A 25,393-nucleotide genomic window follows, 5' to 3' on the forward strand; every position below is an offset into this window, starting at 1 on the left:
ATTTTGGGTTTAATCATTTTGAAGTGTGTGTGTGTGTGTGTGTGTGTGTGTGTGTGTGTGTGTGTGTGTGTGTGTGTGTGTGTTCAAGGTGAGTGCCAGTGCCCATGGGGTCTGGAAAAGGGTATAGTATCCTCTGAAGCAAGAGTTACAGGTTGTTCTGAGCCATCCAACATGGTTTCTGGGAACCGAACTCAGATCTTCTGCAGAAACAGTGTGTGCTCCTAACTCCTGAGCCACCCTCTAGCCCTTAAAAAATTAGCAAAGGAGGAAAACACACTATCAAGGCATTTCCCAAGTCTTAGCAGCAACAGCTAATAAGAATAGAAACTCCCTGAAATACAATAAGGTTCATTTGCCAAACCCCAACAAAGCCCTAAACAAAAAGTATATTAAGAGGCATATCATTAAAATTGTGGTGACTCAAGACAGAAGCAGTAGTGCCCACCATGAGTGTTGCTAGTTAGTGTCATCTGTGAGATTCTGACAAACCCGGGAAGGTGAAGAAATGGAATCAGCAAAACAGGTGGTTTTGGTAAGCAGATGGTTATCCACCATGACATCCTATGGGAAAAAGCAAATGCAATAGGCACATATGTCACATGATTGGATAAGGTGGATAGACACAGAACAAACAAACTCAAAAGGCATTCCATGCACGAACAATAAGCCCTATGAAAAAGAAAAAGTAACTTTGCTCATAATAATGATCAATACTTTAAAAACATTGAAAGATATAGAAAAGAACATACGACGTCTTGTTGAATATCAAGCGATGTCTGGACAGATATGTAACACAATGTTCCTGAACAAGAACTCAGGTAAGAAAACGATAGTTCTGTGTTACCTCTATGCTTATCTGATGCCCAGTTAGAAAATTGACAGGGGTTATAGACAAATTAGGTAGCTAACATCCCACATGAAGGGCTGTGAGTATACCAGTGTCTGTGTGCCAGTGAGAGCTTTGAATCCAACTTGCCCTGTGTCTAGTGCCTGTAATCTCAGCCCTGGGGAAGCTAAAGTCAGGAGGATTGCTGTGAATTTGAGATCTACCGACCTGCACAGTGAGCTCCAGATCAGCCTGGGCTACTTTGTAAGACTCTGTGTCACAAAAACAAACCCAACCAAAACAAAAAGATTCAAAAATCACTTGTGTGGGACTAGAACAGCAACACCAATGCTGCAAAGTAAATAATCCCAATGTATATTTTTGGTTTATGATAAAAGTGAGATCATAGCTCTGTATTGAAAAGCAGATTCACTTTAACACACGTTGGCTTCGTTTTTTTACCCAGATAGAAGAAAATAAAAGTTTGGCACTCTATCCTCGTACCAAATGCAAAAATAAATTTCAGATGGATTAACTTCTGTAGGAGATGAAATAAAAAATTTCAGAAGAAAAATCCTTATTTGGTATAATTTGTAATTCAGTGGAAATAGAAGTTTTAAACAAACCAGTCATCTATATAATACACATTTTCTGGAGTTCAAAAAACAAAAAAGTCAACTACTGTTTAGCAAATAATATAATTAAAACCAACAGTGCAGGGCCTGGAGAGATGGCTCGGCTGCTAAAGAGCACTTGCATTCTTGCAGAGGGTTAGAGTTTGGTTCCCAGAACCCACACTGTGCAGCTTACAAATGCCTATAATTCCAACTCCAGGGCTCTCATTGTGGAGGGGAGCAGAGACAGACAGAGAAAGAGAGAGAGACATAAAGTAAAATAGGAGTACATTTGGGAAAATATTTACAAGGAAGCTAAACTATAAACATTTCATAAAATGTGTAGTTCTTGCAAACTAACAAGAAGGCAGGTTTTGTGGAAGATTAGAATTGGACAAGTAACTCATACTAATAAATGCAGGACATTTCTCAAACTCAGAAGTAGGTAAGGACATACACCAGCAAGGTCCTTGTTCATGTTTACCAGATTGTAAAAATTCACGTGAACCATATTCTTAGTTTTGCTTGGGAAGGAGGTAGTAAGCAGAAATGAGTTCTTAGACACATGGCTGGTGTGACTGTCAAGTGTTGAGGTATTTGGGAATGTGGTATGGAAACAGCTACCAGTGTGTGTGTGTGTGTGTGTGTGTGTGTGTGTGTGTGTGTGTGTGTGTCTGTGTCTGTGTCTGTGTCTGTGTCTGTGTCTGTGTATGTGTTTCTCTGTGTGTGTAGAGGTCATTGGATCTCCAAGCTAGAGTTATAAACAGCTCTGAGTTTCTGGTCGTGGATGCTGGGAACCTAACTCTGGAAGAGCAGCCAATGCTCTTAAAGACTTCCCCTCCCTTCCCCCTCCCTCTCCCTTCCTCTCCCCTCTTTTTCCAGCGCCCTCTTTCCTAAATCCTCCATATCCCAGACTGGCCTTAAATTCACAGTAATCCTCCTGCCTCAGCCTCTCAAATGCTGGGATTACAGGTGTGTGCCCCCATACCCAGCAATGACCATGCTCCATATGTAGGTGTATAAGACTTCAGAAACATCTCAGAGCTTACACTTCTCCTGTTGATGTAAAGAGCAGGGCAGCAGTCAAGGAAAGAAAGAATACAAAGGAAACTGCACTTGCATCTCCAACATGTGAAATGTGTTTGTATTGAAAATATTCTATTTACATGCAAATAGAAATTAGAAAATGATCCATAAGTCTTGACTTGTAGAAATACTAATGACATATCATCAGTTTAAAGAGAAAAAGCAAGTGACAGACATTTGTGTACCCAGCATCAAGCTCCGGGAGGGGCCAAAGCCTTGGCTCATGTAAATGTCTGCTGGCCTTTGAAGTGTCAATAGCAGCAGGCTGTTACTTCTGCTTGGGTGAGGGATAGGTGGCAGCGGGGGAGGTGAGGTGGTTAATTTCTTTATACATGCCCTTGCCTTATTTCACAAATTTTTCCTGTACTGTTGTAAAACACTTGAAAAGGAGAAATTTCAAAGACCCACACAAACAAACATGAGCTAGATTAGTGTTGTCCCAAATCTGATGTGATGACTTCCCTGAACACCTGTTAGGACTCCAGGGTCTGGCATGGTAGAGCGTTTGCCTACCTGTATGACACCCTGGGTTCCATTCTTAGCACCGAATAAGCTGGGCATGGTGGCACATACCTGTGATCTCAGCACACGGGAAGAGGCAGAAGGATCAGGGGTTCAAGGTTATCCTTGGCTACATAACAAGTTTCAGGATCTCCTGGGCTCTATGAACAAAACAGACAGCAGAGGGAAGGAATGAGGTATCCTGGGGGCTGTAAATCTTAAGCAGACCATTGGGATTCGAGGAGAAGTATGTGCGGTGGGAAAAGGTTGTCTAGCAGATGGCGACTTTAGGCGTTGACTTCCCTTAGTCTTCCCCTGGCCTGCCTGTTTATGCCTGCTCCTGCTTTGTGGAAGAATGAGCTTGGTGCCGGACACCCTGCTTTGCTACCCTGCAGATGAGCAAGACCAACGAAGCTTTTATGCTATTTGCAACCAACCCGCCTCTAGTGCACACCAACTGTGGGAAGCGGTGTTGCCCTGCCTCTCCTTACAGGCCTCAGAGCCCAGCTACCGTACCCCCAGGACACTCTCCATCTCTTTTTCTCACAAGGAGAAGCACAGGCAAGCTTTTGTCGGAATGGTAATAGGCCAGTGTGTCTCCTGAGTGGGCTCGTAAATCAGTGCAGTCTCTGGAGAGCGGCACGTGTAATCACTGCTTGAGCCAGTGCGCCGCATGTGCAATGAACAGATGTGGCTGCATTATGCAGTCTCCTTCTTTGACTTCCCTGCTCGAATGTTCTTTTAAAACTGTGATGTTGATGAACGCACCTCCCCCAGGGAACATCATCCACCACCAACAGAATTGGCACCCAAATTTGGACACACCAAGGAGTTTCAAATGCTTAGGTTAACCACTTGCCATGTTGGATTCCTGTGGAGTTCTCGACCCAAAATGTTATGACGTATGTGTCATTTCAAAATTTTCTTGCTAAGGATGAAATAATTGCTAATTATATCACCCGTGAAATTTACATAAATGTCAGAAGACATGGTGCTTGTAGCAGAAATATGTTTGTTTAATTCTGCTCTTTATTTCCTTTTTTTTTTTACCCATCGTGTGAAATGTGGTATTTATACACAAAGTGCCCAGAGTGCCTATGCATGGTTTGTTGAAGGGCTGTCACTATGAACATCTGCATCACCACAACCCAGAGATGAAGCAGAATACTGCTGGCTCCTGAGGCATTGTGTTGTCCTTCTTCCTTCCTGGAGGGGCTATAGCCTCACAGTCATGGCAGTGGTTTGCTGCTTTTCCTTAGAGTGTATCTAGTCCTGACAGTGTGTGGTGGTTTGAATAAGAATGGTCCTCATAGACTCATATTTGAATGATGCTTAGGGAGTGGCATTAGGAGGAGTGGCCTTGTTAGAGGAAGTATGACACTGGAGGGTGGGCTTTGAGGTTTCAAGTGCTCAAGCCAGGCCCAGTGTCTTTCTCTTTCTTCCCGTTCCTTGTGGAGATATAAAACTCTCAGCTACCTCTCCGGCACCATGTCTGTCTGCATGTATCCATGCTTCCTCTCATGACTACCAAATCTAGGCCTTCATGCATGCTTGGTAAGCACGCTACACATTGAGTGACATCCCCAGCCTTGATATGAATTCTCCTGTACATGCTTCTTGGGCTTCATGTGCACAGACCCTCAGACTATATAGCACAGTGTTTTCTAAAAAGGGATGTTTTAACTTTGTTCCAGAAAACTAGTGACCAAATATGTGATTCAGTGTGAAGTAATTTTATTGTGAGCCTTAGCATTTCAGACACACTGCAAAAAATTGCTTATTTTAATATGTCGAGCCAAATTCACAAATTTTATCTAAAGGTAGGATGAAGGCTAGGAAGATGGATCACTGGGTAAACGCTTGCCTTGCAAGTATGAAAACCTGAGTTCAAGTCCCAAGCACCCATGTAAAACTGAGTGATCAGGAGAATGTACCCACATACACACATGTGAATGAATGAAGGGTTGAAATACTTTGCAGGGTCTGATGGCTTCATCTGGATACACTGAAACATTTGCTCTTCCTCTCTCCTCCCTGCCCTATCCCCTGTAGTTTTATGTGTCTTTCAAAGGGAAACAAAAGTAAATCATTAAGGTAACTGATGAGTCAGAAACAGGCATCATTTGGGGATTTTTTTTTTCTTGAGCTCTGGTCTGGAGAGCAGGTGAGCTATGAGCCATGTGGAATTAAGAATCTATACATCCCAGGCTCCTTGTCTAGGGCACATAGCACACTCCTCTCTGAATTATTTCAGACACTAGTCCAACAGATAATCATGCCTAGCGCCTACTTCCATCATGTGCTTTGTGATAGAATTTGCTGTTTAAAGCACAATACATTTATCAGACAGTTTGAAATTTGATGTCTGACAGACTCTGTTCTGGCTCCTATGGAAAATGGTCACAGCTTAAACATTCATCTCTCAATTCTTGAAACCAGCTCTGAGACCAAGCAGCCTGCATATCTGTGGTCTGGCAAGTGACAGTTTTGCACTCTCAAATAGTGGGGAGCTGAGAGCTCACATCTCTTTAAACCCCTTCTAGGGCACTAACCCTACCGAGGAGAGCTGAGTTCTCATCACTGATAACTTCCCAAATATCACAGCAAAAAAGAAAATGCAGGTTTGGTTGCTTTGTGGAGAAGGATGCTGAGACCACCTTTCAGAATCAGTTTTATTAGGGTAAAGAGTCTGGTGTCCAGGGAAGCCATAATTAGGCCCTGAGAGGAGAACATTAAGAGGGATGGTACATTGTACCAGAGGCAGCATAATGGTTCCTTGGGCAGAGGTGGGGGGCACTCTAGGCATTATGGGAAAGATCAGGAGAGACAGCTTAAAGTAAAAGTGATAGGTACCAAACCCCTTTTATTTCAAATTTTTAAAAAGATTTATTTTTAATTTATTTGTATGGATGTCTGTGCTTGTGTATATGTGCACAGAGTACAGGGCCCATAGAGGCTAGGAGAAGACATCAGAGTTACAAGTTGCAATTACAAGTGGGTGTGATCTGTCCATCATGTGTGCTGGGAACCAAACTCAGGTCCTCTGCAGTATGGGCCATTAACCAGAATCTGCTAGATTCCTTTAATAACATTTCCCCAGGGGCTGGAGAGCTGCGCATAACTCAAGAGGCATCAGAATTGTTCGCTCAGAGCAGCAGAGGCAAGAAAGAACCCTTGTTTACAAGTCCTTGCTACATACACAGGAGGTAGAGAGTAGAGGGAAAGAAAAAGGCAGCCAGGGTGGGCCAGGTGTGTGTGTGTGTGTGTGTGGGTGCCTGTGAACAACTACAAATTTCAGCTTCCATCACATCACTACCTTAAGTTTTAACACATGAGCTTTGGGGAACACACACATATTCAGTCCATGAGAAACTCCTGGAGATAGTTCCAGTTTTCCATTCACATTTGATGTATTAGTGAAAGAAAATAATTGCTTTCATCAGTGCATTATTTAAAACAGTTTTCACTGTTCTTGATAGTAGGGTAGTAGATTTGTTCTGTATTTGACCCAGTGAGATAGCTGTGTGATGTGTATGGTGTAACTTCTATGATGTAAACTTTTTTCTCTTAGGGAGCTGTACTGTCTTGGCAAGTGCACTGCTAACATAAGTAAGGGTTAGTTAGGATTTCGTTTCATCAAATGTCAATAATGTACTAAAGAAGTCTTTTTCCTGCATGGTTAAAAAATTGATCAGAAAAAAACTGTAAGGAAATATGGGGAAATTGACTTAACTGTAAAAGACATTGTCTATTAGAATAACAAGTCTAAAATGGCTCGAACATTTGAACTGATTTGCATAAATTAACAGCTAATCAGAGACAAATCTTGGAAATTGGGAAATTTTTAGTGTACTAATACTTGAAGATAGCTGTACAGTGTTTAAGATCAGTTTTTATGTTTCCTTTAGTACATTTTTCATTTCTCTCTCTCTTTCTCTTCTCTCTCTCTCTCTCTCTCTCTCTCTCTCTCTCTGTGTGTGTGTGTGTGTGTGTGTGTGTGAGAGAGAGAGAGAGAGAGAGAGAGAGAGAGAACATGAGGTCAGAGGACAACTTACTAGAGTCTAGAGTCTATTCCCTCTTTCTGCAGTGTGGTTCCCAGGGATAGAACCCAGGTCATCAGGTTTGGTGGCAAGCACTTTTACCGGCTGAGCCATCCCACTGGTCCCCTTATAATATACCTTTAAAGCTCAGTTTATAGCAGCCAAACACACCCTACTTTATATATAAGCTTTATTTAAATTTATGCATGATTCTTTGTGTAATTTTAGCTTCCAAATAAAGCAACCATTGTAGAGAAAGAATAAGGTTTATTTATTTTTTGCACGTGTCTCTTTGACTCATCTGCTCTTTCGCTTCAGTCTTATTGAGTTCACTTCGCATCTCACAAAGACTTTCTCCTGGGTGGGGTGAAGCTGGAGATCATCCACATTTTCAGGGCAAAATGTCATTCTGAATAGAAAAACAAAAACAAAAACCCACAGTGTGGTATTTCAGATGGGGTGTATTGAAGTGTTTAACTTTTTATCAAATATTAATCCAATTGTATAATGCATGTGGCATGGTTTTTTTTACATTATATTCTTAGGTTTGAATATATTTTTATAACTTAGAGAAAAATAAAACTTAAGTTGGTGAAAGCAATCCTCAGTGGGCTCTACACTCAGTGGCTGCTTCCTTTGTTTTTCCTAGAAACAGCTCCTAGAAAACTTGAGGGTAAGGGCTGTTAGTCTTCTTACATTTCTCCTACTCCAGAACAGACAAGATAACCACAGCTCCTCAGCTTCTTGATCAGGCTCAGTACCCCAGCATTTAACTAATTCAGCTCTGCAGCCCTTCTACCTATTAGTGCTGACACTAACCTCTTAGAGTGTGTCTTTAGGAAATCAAACATCTGGGGTGCTGTTTTATACTAACTTCAAATCTATCTACCCTATCATTCCCTCCTTTCTTCCTTCCTATCTATCTATCTATCTGTCTGTCTGTCTGTCTATCTCATCACAGAGAATTTTAGTTTATGGTTTATTTTTTCTTTTGATTGTACCTAAGGTAGAATCTTTACTAAATCAATAAGAAAATGATGCAATTTAAAAATCCTTTTCCCTTTTTATTTAAATTCTTTAATTACTACTCATATTTACATTTCCATCTCCCCCAACCCATCGTCCTCTCATCCTCCCATGTTCCCCCCCAACCCCCCAACCCATCCCCCAACTCCTCCCCAGGGATAGTGAGGCTCTCCACCAGGGACCTTCAAAATCTGTCATATCGTTTGGGGGGAGGGTCTAGGCCCTCCTTGCTATATCTGGGCTGCAATAGTATCCCTCCATAGGGAATGGGCTCCCAAGAATCTTTTTTAAAGACCAGGACCTCATATAGCTCAGTTTCAAACTCACTATGTGCCAAGGATGACCTTGAACTCTTGATCCTCCTATAGCCTCCTCCAGATCCCTGGGATCACAAGCATGTGCCACCACACTGGTTTTTTTTTTTTTTTTTTTTTTTTTGTGGCACTGGGGGTCAAACTCAGGGCTTCATGCATACAAGGCAAGCGCTTTGCCCACGGAGCCACATCCCCAGCCCCATTTATTCTTTTTGAGAATGCCACTTCTCTATATTTTATCAACTATCTCTATTACTCCTATTTTTCTTTTCTTTCTCTTCATCTCTCTATACAACCTCACTGTGATAGTTTTGTTTTGTCAACTTGACACAAACCTAGACATATCTGGGAGGAGCGATTCTTAAAGGAGAAAATGCCTCCATCAGTTTGATCTGTAGGCAAGTCTGTGGGACATTTTCATGATGGGTGATTGGTGTGTGAGGACACTGTTCATTTGGGGTGGAACTGCCCCTGAGCAGTTGGTTGTGAATTGTACAGGGAAGCAGGGTGAGTAAACCAGTAAGCAGTACTCCGCTATGGCTTCAGCTTCTGTTACAGTTCCTGCCTATAGATTTCTGCCTTGAGTTCCTCCTGCCTTGACTTCCCTAGTAGTGGACTGTTCCCTGAAGTGTAAGATGAAGTACAACCTTTCCTCCACCGGTTGCTTTTGGTCATGGTCTTTGTCTCAGTAGTAGAGATCTATCTGAGAGACCTCCCCTGCAGGCACGGGGTGAGCAACTTAACCTACTTTTTCTTTTATTCCTTGTATTTACAAGAGTGGTTGAGAGTATAGGATTTTGTGTTTGTATCTTGACTCTGGCCTTTGGTTTGCCAGAGATAGTGAACATTGGTCCCTTGTCTTTAGTCTTTTTGGACTGTACAACACTGGGATCTTAGTATTTAAAGTCCACAGCCCACAGCAGTAGCACCAGGGAGCTTTGCAGAAAAGAGGAATCTCCGGTCCCACCCAGGCCTGCTGAGGTAGGACTTGCATTCTGAAAAATCTGTAGGTTCTTTAAAATTGGAGAAGCCTTTGGCTGGAGTACACCATTAGCAAAATCAATTTATCTTGCTTTCCTAATGGTGCTCTGGAGTCTATGCTGAAAGCCACAGCTCAAGAGTTTGGGGGTACCCCTCCAGTGGCATGTGGTACTGCGCAGACATATAGGAATATTTGTAACTTGAAATATTGCAGAGCCTGTATCTCCTGGGTTCCTACCTCCGTTTTTCCTTTTACGTGTGTATTGTGTGCTAGTGGGGGTGTGTTCACGTGGGGGTGTGTACATGTGTGGAGGCCACTGGATAATCTCAGGCATCATTCTTCAGACACTATCTATCTCGTATTTTTCAGACAGTCTCTTGGTCTCGAACTTACCAAGTAGAGTGACTGTCTGACCGAGGAGCCCCAGGAAGACTGTCTCACCTTGCTAACACTGAGATTACAAGTTTATGCCACAGCACCCAACTTTTCTTATGTGGGTCCTTGTGCTTGTAAGACAAGCACGTCATTGCCTAGCCTCTCTCCTGAGCCTCCTCCATCCCTTTCAAGCGTGTATATCCCACAAACCAGAGGAAGGGACTGATACACCTGCATATTAATACCCAGTGCTGCAATTCTGCTAAATTGGGCCAGAGAAAGTCAGATTAGTGGCGCCAAGACTAATGGAGGAAGGCACCACTTAAAACAGCATACCAGCAAGTAAAGGGCAATGCATCTATCTGTCCCAAGCAAGACTCTCATTAGTTATGGAACTTGTGTGAACCCCAGGCTCCTGATTCACACTCCAAGCTACTTCTATCAGGTCATGTGACATTAATGTTAAGATCACTCTGTCCCATGGCCTCTGTACGCTGGGAGCCCGCTAAGCCTTTTCCCTCTTCTCTTTCCTTTTTTAGTACTATGAGGTGTGCATCAGTGTAGACAGCGGTGTGGTGTTTTATATCACCTTGTAGGGCAAGGCACACCGACTGCCACAGTGAACAGGAGCAATTATCTCTAGCTAAGAGAATGTTGAGAGGGACAGTGCTCAGAAGGACTGCTGACCTAAAGGGCCTTCAGAGTCTTCTTGCAAGAATAGCTGAGGGTATGAGGAGAGAAGCAGTTTAATTTCCCCAGACTGATCCTGGGGAGGTCATTTGATAGCTGTGGAGTAAGCTTTCAGCAATTGCCATGATTTTGTATTCCAGGGAGATAAAATCCAGAGAGCAGTTGCATAAGGGACTGAGGCATAAATCTGCCATGGGCAGGCTCCAGGCAGTGAAAACTGAGGCTGAGAAAGCATGGGGTTCTGAGGTGAGCAGCCTACTGTTTGCCCTCTCTGCTAAGCCCAAAAGGGAAATGGGCTTCTGATAAGGAAGGTGGGTGACAAGAGATGGATTTCTTTAACAAAGAGGGCAGAGCCAGGAAAGGGCCTTCAGAAGCATGGAAGTGTCCTGCCATGGAGAATACAAAGCTGCAGGAAAGCATGGTTGCCATGGCAAAGTGAGTAGAGCATCCCTCTGCCTTGCTAAGTCTGTAATCACCACTGGACCATACTTCCTTCTCCTATCCCCATCCCCACCCTTTCTTGTCCCCAGAAACTTTGGGGCCAGGGAGATGACACACCACAAAAAGTGGCATTTCTTAGGGGCGGGGTCACATTGTTCCTATCAAGCTTCCTTGGGGTTCTCCTAGGTCTTTTCTAAGACTGTGTTAGAAGCTCTGCACGTGAAGCTCTCCAGTGACTCTTTGGCAGACTTGGGGGAGGGGACAGAGAGATAGAGAGACAGAGAAACAGAAAAAGAGAACCAAACAATACACACAGAGAAAAACACACACACACTAAGACAGAGACAGTGAGAGAGAGGTAGGGGGATTTGGGGATTGCTGTCTCCCAGGCCTTTCTCTGAATCAATAACAAAGTAGAATGTAACAGCTCTCAGTAGTCCTTCCCCAGTGACCATCTGCACCCTGGGCTTCATGAAGCCTCAGACTCCAGAGGAGTGGCTGACAGACACAGATGGGAAGAAGCTGGCCAAGGCATCAGAAGACCTTTGTGTTCATCTTTGTCTTCCACTCTGGGCCGGGTAAACAAGGGAGGGCCCATGTCTTTCCTGGGCCCTATCACTAGGGCATCATGGTACCCACTTCCTGTGACTGATGGGAAGCTGCTTGGAACCTGTAAGTGCAGCATAAGGAGATGTTAGTGTTACCTTTGCTGTGTCTCTCCAGCTTTGACACAGATGGTCTTCAGAACGAGACCTGAGTAGTGAGGTGTCACGCCCCATGGCATGATGGTCTGCACTGTGTTCCAGACATTGGCCCACACCGCTCTGTTCTCCCACTTGAACTTGATCATGACCAACTCGCCAACATCTTTGTCCAGTGTGATAAGGAGGGAATAGGTTTTATTGCTGGTAATTCCTTCGCCCCTTGAAAATATGCAAAGGAAACCAGTTAACTGAGTTTAGCTGTAGCAGCCAAGTGACACTGAGGCACACTCAGGATACCGAAGTGACTGGGGTGTTTTTGTTGCATTTCCAAAACCAGTGTTCAACAGACAATATTGGCAATAGGTATGACAGATTAAAAAGGGTTTCCCTGACAATAAAATCAGGAAACTATGCTGTTTTCCATATTAATCACATCAAAAAGGGTCTGAGATATTTTGCTGTCATGAATAGAGTTAACATCTTTTGGCTTGGTGGACTTGGGTGATGGATCTGGACAGTCTCTGAGGCTGACAAACAGACACCCCATACGACAGTTTTTCCTCCTCTCTCAGTATAAAAAGAGCTCTCTCAGAATAATCAGAACCATCCATTACAGCAACACAGCTTAACTGGACAGAAAAGAACACATAAGAAAGGATTCATTGACTCACAGTAAGATTGAAGCACTACTGCAAGGCATGGTTACTGCTTTCACTTACTGGTCTCCAAGACCATACAGCCCCTAACGCTGACACAGAGAAACGTGTCAGGAAAAAGCTCTATGCCCTTTCTGTGATCTGGAACAACCCTTCAGGAGAAGATACTGACAATATAAGGGTAACACTGGGCCTAGGTGAAACAATCCGAATGGAGAGTGCCCTGGTATGGGCTCAGCTCAGCTCCTTCTGCCATGCATTGAAAAGATGGTGGGTATCCACCCAACCACTGGGCGTGTGAGCATCCACCCTAAGGGCAAACTCCTCAGCATCCTTTCCCAGCAGAGCACTGCAATGGTATTTGGTGAATGTCTGAATCAGTGTCATGATCAGGGACCCAATGCTGCGGACACTTTAGGAAGCTAAAAGCTGTCCTTGAAAGGAATGCTCAGCTCATGTCACTCCCTGAGGGACTCTATGGGGAGGGCTGAGATGCCAGAAAAGGTTGAGGTCATTTTCTGCCTGGGAAAGCTGGGGAGTCTCTGAGTGAGGCTTTGTGAGGCTGCTGGTATGAGCAGGTGTGTCATGGGGGATGGGGGTTGGGCTGGCTCTCCCTGATGACTGAGCTTGCACACATATGACAAAGGGAATGATTCCAGTTTTGTTTCCAGACGTTTTCCTGAACTCACTGGAAAGGTGTTTGGGAGTCTTTGTGAGCATACCCCACCATCTTCTCCCCTGTCTGGATCTTGTCTGCATTGCACACCTGAGTGGAGCCACCTCTGGTTCCCTCTGCTCACAGGGCACAGCCCCATCACTTTCACAGATGTGCTCAGAGATCCTTCCCTGATCTGGGTGGGTCTGAGATTCAATGTGAGAGACAGGATTGGCTAGGTGTCCCACCGACCCACATGTTTGGGGCAGCCACAGTGGGAAGTTCCCATTGAAAAGTGGAGTCTGTCTGGAGCCTGTGAGAGAAACAAGTATCATTACTGCAGATGGGGCCACACTGGTACTTACAGTGTGATAGGGATTTTCTTCGTGTCTCCTTTTGTTCCCAGCAGTGACATGGTAAAAGTGGGCTCTACTGGCTTCTCAGTTTGATTGATGAACTGGATCTTGAACTGGTAATGAAAAACTAGAGGTGGTGGAGTGATGAGAGGGGCAGAGATGGGGGCGAGAAAAAAATAAGTAGGACTTTTTTTTTTTTGCCAAGGATGACCTTGAATTTCTTTTTTATAAAATTGTTTTTATTTATTTATATTTTATGTATGAGTGCTCTACATGTGCACCTTTATGCCAGAAGAAAGGCTCCAGATCCAGATGGTTGTGAGCCACCATATGGTTGCTGGGAATTGAAGTCATGATCTCTGGAAGAACATCCAGTGCTCTTAACCACCAAGCCATCTTTCCTGCCTTGACCTTGGACTTACTCTTCTGCTTCACTTCCTTGAGTGCCAGGATCACAGACATGTTCCACCACGCCTGGTTTATTCACTGCTGTATATGCTAGGCAAACTCTCTACAAACCAAGTACATGTTTTAAATGAAGCAGGACCTTGTGTAGCCCAGGCTGGACAATCTTCCTGCCTCTGCCTCCACAGTACTGGGATTATAGGCATACCTTCCCTTGCCCAACTATCTATATAGCACAAATTTAAACTCTACCTGTTTAAAATTTAAAATGCAGAGGAAAAGTTTAAATGGATAGGTACGAAAATGTTACCAATGTTTGTTCGTTTTCCACCCTGAGCAGTGGGACTATGAATGCTATTAGTTTTCTTCCTACTCCTCTCTATGTATCCTCAGTATGACATGGGCTCATTCTATTTTTATAATAGTAATGATGGCGGCTGGAGATGTAGCTCTGTAGGAGACCTAGCATGTGAGAGGCCTTGGGTGCCATCCCTAGCACCAAAAAGCAAAGGAGATAGTGTTGTCTGTTGAAAGACAGTGGGACTGGGGACTGGGAAGATGGATCAGTCAGTGAAGAGCTTGCCTCACAAGTGTTAGCACCTGAGTTGAATCTCCACCTAAAAAGCCAAGTGTGGCATACTTGCTTGTAATCCCAGCTGTTGGGAGACTGGAGGCAGGTACAGAGGATCCCTGGAACTTGCTAGCCAGCTGGCCTGACAACTTGGTAAAATTCTAGGACAATAAGAGACCTTGTCTCAAAAAGGTAGACAGTCCCTGAGGACTGACACCCAAGGTTGTCTTCTGACCTTGGGACTCAGGGTCATTTCCCACTATTGTTCTCCTAACCCTAATGACCACATATCCATGTTCTAGGCAGTTCCTAGCATCAAGCTTCTGCAACTCACACAAACTCACTTTCCTGTGGGAAGAGGGTGACTGATTCTGGTTCTAGATCTCTCAACACTGTTGTAGCAGCCATATAGTGTGCTCTTCTGCAGGCTTCTGGGAAGAAGTCTTTTCTCTTGTCTACCTTAACACAGTATCTATGCTCAGATGCTCTGGCTGGACACCCTGACAACAATACAAAAAGCTGTGGATGAAAAATAAGACAAGAGCTACGGGGCCAAGACCAAGTCCTGAACCCTTGGGTGGAATGCAGCTGTGGAAGGAAGGACCCTGGCTTCTCATCCCAGAAGCTTCTGGGGAGGTCTTACACTATTTGGTGGTTGCCAGGGAAACCCTGTCATGAGTGGGAGGTGCTATAAGTTGAACCAAGGCAGAAAGGAAAGGCACTAGGGTAGGAGCCCTGGGTATTCGGACAAAAGCAAGGGGTGGTGGGGGGTGGGGCAGGCCTCTTGTGCTGCTCCAAGCAGGAGGTATGTGGGTGTATTCCTAAGCACTTATAGAATAGCCATAGCTATGGATTTTCAATCTAGCCTTCCATTATAGGACATACTTGGTGTTGGCCGCATGTTTAGTCCCATGGTATTGGAGATGAGTGACTAGAACGGTGGAGATTTCACCAGGTGCCTTGCAGATATTATCTCATTTAACGCCCACAACAATTGATACTATCATCATTTCCTTTTACAAAGGAATGTGCAGCACACAGAGGTGACTTTCTGAGGATCACACAGCTAGTGGCAAGTAGCATTGTAGAGATGTAAGCCCAGAAAGCCTAACTCCAGAAGCTGAACTTTAAAATATTTATTCCCTGGGACAAATAGCTCCCATATCAATAGCTCCTGCATAGCACAAGAAAAATGTTGAGATGTAAAAAGAGATTTAAATTGAAAGAGAAGAATTAAAATAATTATTTAACTAATAATAAATCAGGCACATGCATGGTGGTACATGCCTTTGGTCCCAGTACTTGGGAGGCAGATGCAGGAGGATCTCTGTGAGTATGAGGTCAGCCTGGTTTACATAGCAGGGTCCTGGACAGAGACCATTTCTTAAAAATTCAAATAATTAAGTAAATAAATAAATAAACAGAAACCAGGAATACCTTAAGTAGTTAATACTGGTAGAATGATGGCTTGTTTCTAAGACGGGATTTTGTTATGTTAGCCAGGCTAGTTTTGGATTCTTGGACTCAAGTAACCATTCTGCCTCAGCCTAGTAAGTAGCTAGGAAGATAGGTACCAGCTTCTGGGCCCAGCTAGTAGTTAGAGTCTTGGTAACTGCCCTGTCCTGAATCACAGAGGCTGAGCTTCTCATGCAACGGCCTTAAATTTCTTCACATGGTTTCTAGTGCCAGCTTTATCTTCCTTGTGATGGCATCTTCTGAAGGAAAAAACTGAGGCTTCTAAGAAGTGAAATGCATTACTCACCTTCTTGTGACTAATGACTAAAGTTGAACAGTTGACTCTGAGATCATGTGCCCAGGCGTGTGATTTACTCTTAGATGCCATTAAAGCTATGTTTTTTTTTTTTTTTAAGAGCCAGAGAGATGGCTGGAGAGATGGCTCGGTAGTTAAGAGCATATACCGCTCTTGCAGAGGCCCTGTTTGATTCTCAGTACTCACAGATCCTGCACCTGCTTCTGACTTCCATGGGCACCTGAACTCACATGCAATTACTTCCCCCCAGCCCCCCCACATAATTTAAAAATAAAATAAACAATTTAAAGATATTTTTCTAAGTAATTTCACTTGATGAAAGAAACACAAAAGGAAAGAATGAAAAGAAAAACAAAAATTAGAATGAAGATGCATGAAATTATCTATGGCATATAAGAACAAACTCTATAAACAGGATGAATGGAACTCCATGTATCCCCATGAGGTCACAGGAGTTTGGATATTGCCAGAACTTGTAACCACTTCCCTTCAGGATCTCCCAAGGTCTATTCTTTCCTCTTCTCACCCCCTTCTGATGTCATGTTCAGGTGTTGCTACAGTCCTCCCCAACTTCCTTTCTATCACCCACCTCTACAGGGAGTTCCACTTGCCTTCTTCCACAGTCCCAGGCCAGACTGTGGGATCCTGTTTCTTAGCTGAACTCCACACTGACAGATCCTGATGATCCTGATGAATTTCAGACGCTGGCACCAGAGGTTAGAGTTCTACATAGTGAGAAGTGAGATAGCCCTCCAAACCACATGTCTAGTTGCAAAAGACCCTTCTCATGTCACCTAATGTTGGTGTCCTACAAATGGTGTGTGTCCTTTGAAATCGGTGGCAAATGCTTGACCCCGAAGTAGCCCAGGGCAAAGCATTTGGCCCACCTGGTAACATCCATCATGGGCTGATCCTACAGCAGAGGCCTCCTTCCTATCTCCTGAAGGTCCAGCCGTGACTGGGGCAGAGGGAGCTTCTTTCCCTAAACTGTATATGTGCTTTTTCTCTCCTCTTTTCCTAAGTACTCTATGGAAGGAGACAGATTTCCATATCTGGGAGGCTGCAGTTTTGGGATTTTGGGATGTTAGACCTGATCATCAAGGCCCCTTGAGCTCACACAACCTATGAGGGAGAGCTGCCTTGATGCCGGGAGGCAGCTGCGTGTTCAGGAGGCAGGTGTGCAAAGGAAGAAAGCCAGGTGTGGTGGAATTACACAGCTGTAATTCCAGAGCTGGAAAGGCTGAGGCAGAAGGACCACCACAAGTTTGAGATCAACTTGGGCTACATAGTGAGGTCCTTTCTCAAAAATCTAAAACAGTTAAAATAAAACAATACAATGAAATGATAACAAAAGGCATGTATGAAATGTGACTGAGTGAGCTTTTCCCCTGGGGAGTTCACGGCAGACCATGCTGGGGGGGATCTCCTCCATGATGTTAGGGCCACCAATATTCAGAGAGCATTCCTATAGACCCTGTGTCTACACTGGGACTCTGCATTGTCACTGCATGTATGAGGCCACCCTTTTGGGGAAATCTTGAAGTAAAATGAATTCAATATGAAAAAAGCCTTTTAGGTGTGGATATGGCTCAGCAGGGAGAGGGCTCATCTAGCATGTGCAGGACTCTGGGTTCAGTTCCTAGTCAAAACCTGATTATTGGTTCTTATTTGAATGTAGTCAAACTTTTTTTCCTTAGATGTGCATAGAATTGCAAAGATAAAGGGGCAAAGCATGACTGCTTTGCTTGCTTATCCTATAATGTGTTTAATTGGGTTGCTAATAAATGATTTGGCCAAAAGAAAAATTACCCTGTGACTTCAAAGAGTCCAGATAAGCCTGTGTTCTGACACAGAAATGATTTATGTTTTGTAGATAAAAGGCCTGAAGGAGTCTGCTGACCTGGAATGAGATGAGGTGGCTCCCCCAGAGCAGAAACCTGGGTGAGTCCAAACTATGGAAAATCCTGGGTTCTCATTCACTGTGGACTCTACTAGTGCTATTTATTAAAACAAACAAAACCCCCAATTTTTCTCCTCATGGTGGCCATGGTGAACAGAAAGTATAGAATTTGCGAAAAGAAAATGTTTTGTTTCCTGTCCTTTTCTCTGCGAACTATTACTGGGTCCGGAGGTCTTATGACCCTCTCTGCAAACATCACAGAAGACTTTTGCTCCCCTGTGAATGGATTTTATCTCACTGTAATATAGCAATGAACTCTCAAGTGCTTTCCTGAAGTGCTAAGGGAAGGTGACAGTCACGAGACCGAGGGCCCAAGGATGGTATGGTCCTGGTGCTGAGGCAGGGGGACAGCCCAGAGGGCTGGGATTCATTGACCCAGAGCAGGGCAAGAGAAGGAAGAAGGGGCAAGGGACTTTGTAAGTGTGTGTATGTGGGGTATGTGTTTATTCTAACAGTCATATCTGGGTTCAACACTTAGGGCTCCACTGCCTGATGCGCAGATGCCATGAGATTGGATGCCTACCTCTTCTGTGGGGAGCTTTTTAGTGTGTTGTTGACTGCCTAAGAATGGAGCTAGGGAAATACATGAGAATGCTTGTGTGTCTGTGTGTATGTGAATGCATTTGTGTTTGGTGCATCGGAGTATATATGTATATGTATGCATGTCTTTGTGTGTCTGTGTGTATGTGTTCATGTATGTATACATGTATCTGAATGTATGTAAGCAAATGTATATATGCATGTGTATATGTGTGCATATGGATATGTATGCATGCATGTATGCACTTGTATATATATGTATATGGTGTATTTGTGTATGTGCTTATGCATGCATGTGTTTGAATGTCTCTCTTCATCTTGTGTACATATGTATATTTGTGTGTGCATGTATATTTGTGCACATGTATAATGTGTCAATTGTGTATATATAAGCATACGGATGGCCACATTTGTGTGTGTATATGTATATGTGCATATTTATTCATGTATATATGCACATATGCGTATGTGTGTATGTAAATCTGTGTATGTAGGTAATGTATGCAATTACATACATTGTATATGTAAAATATGTATGTAAATAAGTTTGTGCATGTGTATGTATGTTTACATATACATGGGTATGTATATATGTATAAGTATGTATAAACGTGTATGTGTTTGTGTGTATGCTTATGAATAAGTATGTACATACATGTGTGTGCATGCATGCATTCATGTGTGTGTGTGTGTGTGTACATGCAGAATATAATACTGGATGGCTTGTTTTCAACTCCTTGTGCTATATGGTGGTAATAATAGTCCTCACCGGGGAGTCAAAGCCCAGAGTTTGGGTTCTCTTTGCAACCACACCCTGTGTCCTCTTTGTAACTCAACTGCCCTCCCTGCCTTTGACATGGAGCACTCCTCAAGGCTCCTGGAAGTGATGGAGGTCCTTGCCTTCTAGAAGATGCCACTGCATGATGCCTTCTCCGCTCCCTCTCTGCAGGACTGGCCAGGCAGGTGAGGCCCAACAGAAAGACCCATTTTCAGTGGCTCATAGCCACACTTGTTGACACTCCTTACTTTGTGGCTAAAAGTCAATATTCCTTACGCTGATCTCAAGTTTCTCACTGTTTCTTCTGGAACTCTCCCTGGAATACAATAGAACCTCCCAAAGAATTAGCTGAGAAGAGCCAAAGATCTGTCTAGATCCCTCAAGTGGCAGTTTGTCTGCTCACATAGAGGAGGTCTGGGGAGAAAGAGGTTAGTGGAACAATTAAGGACTGTGAGGTCACTCTGGCTATGAGATTTGAATCCAGGCTAGTGGTGACTAGATACAGTACTTACCACTCACAAACAGTGTGACCTCTCTGATCTTAAAGTGTTTATAGGAAATTGAATTAAACACATCCTATAACCTACAGCATTCTCCAGCCTACCTCAGTCTCCTCTCCCCACTTTCTGTTACTATGACAATAAACTCAGCATGATGCCAGGCTGAGTACATGCTTAGTTACCCCATCTGACTGCTCAGAGGATGACACTAACCCAGTACTAGCTAAGCAGGACTTAATACAGATTCCTTTCTATCCTTTAAAAACAGTCTCCTGACTGGGAACACTTCCTTCTGGCTGAGTGAGGCCAGGGATGGCTGAGAAATTGCCTGGATATACTGGGTAGCCATTTCCAGATTATCTTCTGCCAAAGCTGCATCTACCCAAGTTCTGTCAGGGAGGGTTGTAGAGACACAGATCCTTTGATGGAGCCAGGGAAATGTGGGCCATGATAGTGAAGCTACAATCAGGAGGTGATATTTATCTTGACACACCAGGCCCTGACTAAAAATATACAGCACATGTCCAAGGAAAATATGAACAGTGGCTTCACTGTACACCAGGGTTGGGCAAATGTGTTCTTTTTAAGGTTCCACATGTAGCTGGGAGCCCACATCAGAGATGACCATAGCCATGGCCGTTTGAGAAGGGGTAGTTATGTGGCTTGCATTACAGGGGTTGTACCAGCACCATCAATAGAATGTTGCAAGACTGAAATGTTTCATTTATGTGCTGTCTGATTTAGCAGCCATGTATTTGAGCTCTTGAGTGGAGGCTGGTATGAGGGGAATGGAATTCTGTTGTGTTTTTTTTTTCCCTGAAGTATTTTAAATCAGGGTTTAGAAGGTGACTCAGGAGGTAAAGGCTTTTGCCAACAAGCCCAGCAACCTGAATTCAATCCCCAGACCCACATGGTGGAAAGAGAGAGCTGCCTTTTGTGAATTATTCTCTGATGTCCATAAGTGCACCATGGTACATTCCTCCTCCCTCCTCATATATTATATAATAAATACAAGTAATAAAAAATGTAAAAAGTGTTTAAAGAGCCACATAGGGTTAGTGGATGGCTACCTTTACTGGACAGTGATATATTGACGACAGAGTTGACCAGGTAAGTCTCACAGGGTGTCATCTACAGCTTTCCCAGGGCAGTCTGATGTGGCTGCTGACACTCTGACCCCATGGTGAGGGACATTAGCTTGGACCCATGAAACCTTGCTCATTGGAAGGAGTAAAGAGGAACTGGGAGACTAAGGACTCAGTCCCAAGCTTTATGCCTGGTTGGTTTCAGGTGGTCCTGGTGAGTTACCTCCACATGATAGGCAAGGATGCCCCAAGAACAAGATAATTTATTGAAATAAAGAGAAACAATTATTTCCAAGGGACTTGCTGCCTGCTGGGCTGCAAGGAGCCCCTGAGATGGCTTCTGTCAGTGGACAAGAGTGCTGGTGAGACAATGCAGAAAGATTGAATTCTCAGAGCATCAAGTGTTGATTGGGCCCTACAACTCTGCGTATGCATATAGCGCTTTTCTTGACACTGTAGCCCAGAAGGAGCTCCTGAACCTCTCAGGTAGGACACTCACCTCTGAAGGGGGCCTGGGCTCGAGTGATGAGGAAAAGCTTCTTGCTCTTGCCTGACCAATCCATGCGGGTGTCATAGCCCAGAGTGTTGCAACGGCCTTTCTTGCAGCTCAGACATAGGCCCTGGCTGAAACTGTCCATGTCGCTGCACTGGAAGCCTATGCTCTGCTGGTTACTGTGTTGCAAGGAATCAATAAAGAGGTGCACCGAGCGCTCATGGGCACATTTGATGGTCTGGGTTATGGCTGAGATTCGAAACAAAAAGATAATTAGCACTCTGAGCCCCAAGTGACCCCAACAAAAGACTCATGGTTTCAGTCCTAGGGGTGTGTGTGTGTGTGTGTGTGTGTGTGTGTGTGTGTGTGTGTGTGTGTAGCAGGATTGCTGAGTTCTCCCAGACAACAGGGTTCTTTACAGAAAGTTAAAGAAAATAGCGCTCCCTGGGTGCCACACTGAGATCACCCTGCTGTGGTAACATGGATTAGGAGGATTTTTTTTTTTTTTTTTTTATAGGCACCTGATGTTCCTAGAAAAAGCAAGATAGCACGGCTCACTTCTGAGATATCATCACATGGTTAGCAAAGGCCTAGTGCTAGGTCTGGACAGGAAGTTACTTGGATAGGGCTGTGAACTTCTTTTCTTACCACAGCCAGATCATCCAGGTCTAGGGCCTAATCCCCAAAGCAAAATTTTTATGTGTTTAATTTTCTGGGGTAGTGGTGGGTTGGGGGTACAGCAAGATGACTTATTGAGGAGAGGGGCTCACTGCCAAACTTGAAGACCCAAATGTGATCTCTGTGACTAACATAAAAATCCTGTAAGTTGCCTCGACACATACACATACCCCCAACACACACAAAATAAATGTAATAAAAATAAAAATTAAATTGTGTGTGTGGGTGTGGGTGTGTGTGCGCGCGCGCACGTGCCGCGTGCACACGCACGTGTTTGAGTGAGTGTGTTCATGTATTCGAGCATGCACGTGTCACCATGCAAGTCAGAAAACACCTTTTAGGAGTCAATGTTCTCCTTCCTCCTTTACACGGTTCTGGGAATCCAACTGCGATCATCAAGTTTGCATGGCAAAGGCCCAAACCCACTGAGCCATCTTCCATCAACCCTTTTCTTTTAAGATAAAGTCTCATGTTGCCCAGACTGGCCTTGAACTCCTGCATCTCGAGTGCTAAGATCACTCCATGCCTGGTTTTATGCAGAGCAGGTGTTGGAATCCAGGTTTTCCTGCACGCTGTGCAGGCACTCTGCCTTTGAAGCTACACACCCATCCTCCCATCAAGAAATTTGACCTTTTAAAAGGAAACCTTTCAGTTTCTAATCTAATCTGTAACAAATTATTCTACAGTGATGTTAGGGAACAACCAGAAGACAGAAATACCTAAGCCAGGTCAGGCACAGGTCATCATGCCTGGAGCCACTCCCTTAGTGTTTTAAAACTAAATGCAACATTGGTCATCTCGGTCACCATCAGCTCCTCTGTTGGTGTCAGTTAGGAGGGCGGCACTCCTGCTTACTGTCCACCCAACCACTCCCCAAATCTCCCCAGTTGTGCCTGGAGGCAGCTGTTATAACAAATCAGAAAATAGCCCCAAAGACATTCATGGGACCCTGGGGTGGGGAGGGTGGGAAGCTGTCATCAAGTTGCCTTCTGCACAGGTGTGGTTGGGGGAATGCTCCAGAATGGAAGCTCTTTAAACAGGGGGTAGAGGACTGGGAGTTAGTCAAGCAGGGTACATACAATCAGTTAAGTCAAGTCATTTTAAGTTTAGCATGGAAGAGAAAATGGCAGCGACTGGTCAAAATGTGTTTACCAGGCAAGTGGCAACCAAACGCTATCCTAGCTAGGGTCTGTGTTGAGTTTTGCAAGGTGGGTGCGATAGCTCTGAGAAATGAGTGGGTGAATCAGCTGGGACCTGCTGCTGACTGGAGGAGTGGTGACACTGGGGAGATGTAAAGACAGACAAGGGGAAATTCCCAGAAGGCTCTGGGGTGTAGCGGAAAGCTGGGAGTGCAGCCAACTGGAGTTGGTGAGGCAGTGAGGTATGTGAAGGTCTTTCTGATACTGAGAGGTAAGGGTGGTGATGGAATTCCCCAGGGAGTGCTCAGCCTGGATTTGGATGATAAGGGTGGGAAGCTAGTATGCAGAATTGGGGTCTCCAGCTGTCACAGAGTGACCTGGTGCGCTCTCATCTGGGTGCTGTAACAATGAGAAGTCTGGAATGCCAGCAGTTTCCACGTGCCTGGAAGGTGTGGTTGGTGATGGCTTGCATGTTCTTTAATCCTTTTTATCCCATGTATGTTGACATTGTGCATGTCAATGGATCTGTTGCTGAAAGCTGTGTGGGGGAACCAGGGCGTGGGGAAGAGTGAGAACAGCAGTCAGGAAGCCAGGGCCTAGGCTGGGGAGACAGGGCAGTCAGTAGAGCGATCGCAATGCAAGCACAAGAACCTGAGTTCAATCCCCAGAATTCAGGTACAAGAGCCAAGTATGGTGGTGTGCTTGCAATCTCCATGCTGGGGAGGCAGAGATTGGAAAAGTTCCAGAAAGGAGAGGAGAACAGGTAGGGCCAGGACTCAGTCCCCACAAGGGTGAATGCCCCTGAAACAGCTTCCTGTGTTGCTCTGGAAAGCCGTGGAAAGTGATGGCTCTGGACTGTGCCCCTCTACTTTGCCTCCAAGGCCTTCTGAACTGTCACAGGGAGCAGTTGCCTGTGGGCCACCAGACCCCCCAAGAGGCCTTTGAGATCCTACATGGGGATCTCTAGTCTTGCTGAGGTGGTCCTGGAGGCCTCAGGAGAGTATGAGAAACAGGCTAAGGCTCTATTTGACTTTCCGTTCTTACCATTTAGGCCATGCTCTGCAATGTGTTTGTAGAGGTCTAAGAAGTAGCAGCCAGGCTGGAAGGTGCCCCCATTGGGGTAGAAGTCATAGTGGGCAATGGGCTGTTTGATACCCACACTCAGGCCCATGTGCTCCCGGGTAAAGGTATGAATGGCATCCACAAAATTGGCATCATCTGGAGAAAGACGGTCACTGGGGGAAGTTCCCTCAAACATAGGGCCTGCAGGGTCCAGCCCTGGTAAGAAAATGAAAGTCAGGATAGATGAGTGTGAGGAGGGCAGCAGAAGGCTCTCCTCTCAACTCTGCTATCATTGCACTTTTCTGAGCTAGCAGGAAGAGGAAAACAAGGGCTTGGTGCTTCTCTAGAACCTTTCACTCTAACATTTTTGCTGTAAAGTCATAATAATTCACGGTGCTGAAAATCACCCAGGCCAGGCATTATTCTAAGGGGAAAGAGGTTTGCAGATCAGGAGGTAACAATCAGGTTATGAGTGAATGCTTGATTTATTTAAGCAAATCAATTTTAAGTGCCTCCCCTGGTAGCTTCTACAGCATCTGTTTGCATAAAAATGCAGCAGCCCACGGTGCTCATTATATGCAGTTCTGACTTCTTGGGCAAAGGAAGAATTTGTTTGCCTGTGTGTTGTCAGCAGTCTCCTCCAAAAGGCTGGCTTCCTACACTCAGGTCATCTTATTGGAGGTTCCAGAACAACCTTAGGAAGGGGTGAAAATGTCAACATGTAGGGGCTCAGTAAGCCCCAGGCTCCAAGTGATAGAAGTGCTTGCAGGAGCAATAATGGCTCCTGGCTGACTGCTTGGGGGGAGAGTATGTGTGCACCATGGACTTTCCTCCTCTTATTCATCTGAAGGACAAGGCAGGCCTTGGCCCTGAGTGCCATTCTTGCTGCAGCCAAGGGAGGAATTGACAGTGAGCTGTTAGGTCACCAGCTCTCCAGCCCCACCTGCGGCTTTGGTGTGATCCATATTTCTTCCTTTAGGCTGACAGCAAGATGACTACAGGGTAAAGAGCCCTCCTGCTGTCTCCTATGTGGGTGGCCTGGTTATAATGCCAGGATGTGACAATGCCAGCTGGAATGGGGAGGCTGAGGGCACAGGTCTGATAACATCTCACTTTGTGAAATTCTTTTTATTCTCCGTTGTGTG

At 44.6% G+C, this 25,393-nt stretch overlaps 1 protein-coding gene across 1 annotated transcript in view; it reads right to left on the reverse strand.

Moving 5' to 3' along the window:
• Positions 1 to 7,364: 7,364 nt before the first annotated feature.
• The window catches only part of Lipc (lipase C, hepatic type), a 126,333-nt gene continuing 108,304 nt past the window's right edge, over positions 7,365 to 25,393 (reverse strand). Inside the window, exons 5-9 of the mRNA XM_027411221.2 lie at positions 24,231 to 24,464; positions 21,376 to 21,618; positions 13,276 to 13,393; positions 11,600 to 11,818; positions 7,365 to 7,476 (exon numbers count right to left, since the gene is read on the reverse strand). Coding sequence (XP_027267022.1) covers positions 7,365 to 7,476; positions 11,600 to 11,818; positions 13,276 to 13,393; positions 21,376 to 21,618; positions 24,231 to 24,464 — 926 coding nt within the window. The remainder of the gene's footprint in view (positions 7,477 to 11,599; positions 11,819 to 13,275; positions 13,394 to 21,375; positions 21,619 to 24,230; positions 24,465 to 25,393) is intronic.

The sequence above is a fragment of the Cricetulus griseus genome, chromosome 4 (assembly GCF_003668045.3).
Source record: "Cricetulus griseus strain 17A/GY chromosome 4, alternate assembly CriGri-PICRH-1.0, whole genome shotgun sequence".
In the NCBI taxonomy this organism is placed as follows: Eukaryota; Metazoa; Chordata; class Mammalia; order Rodentia; family Cricetidae; genus Cricetulus; species Cricetulus griseus.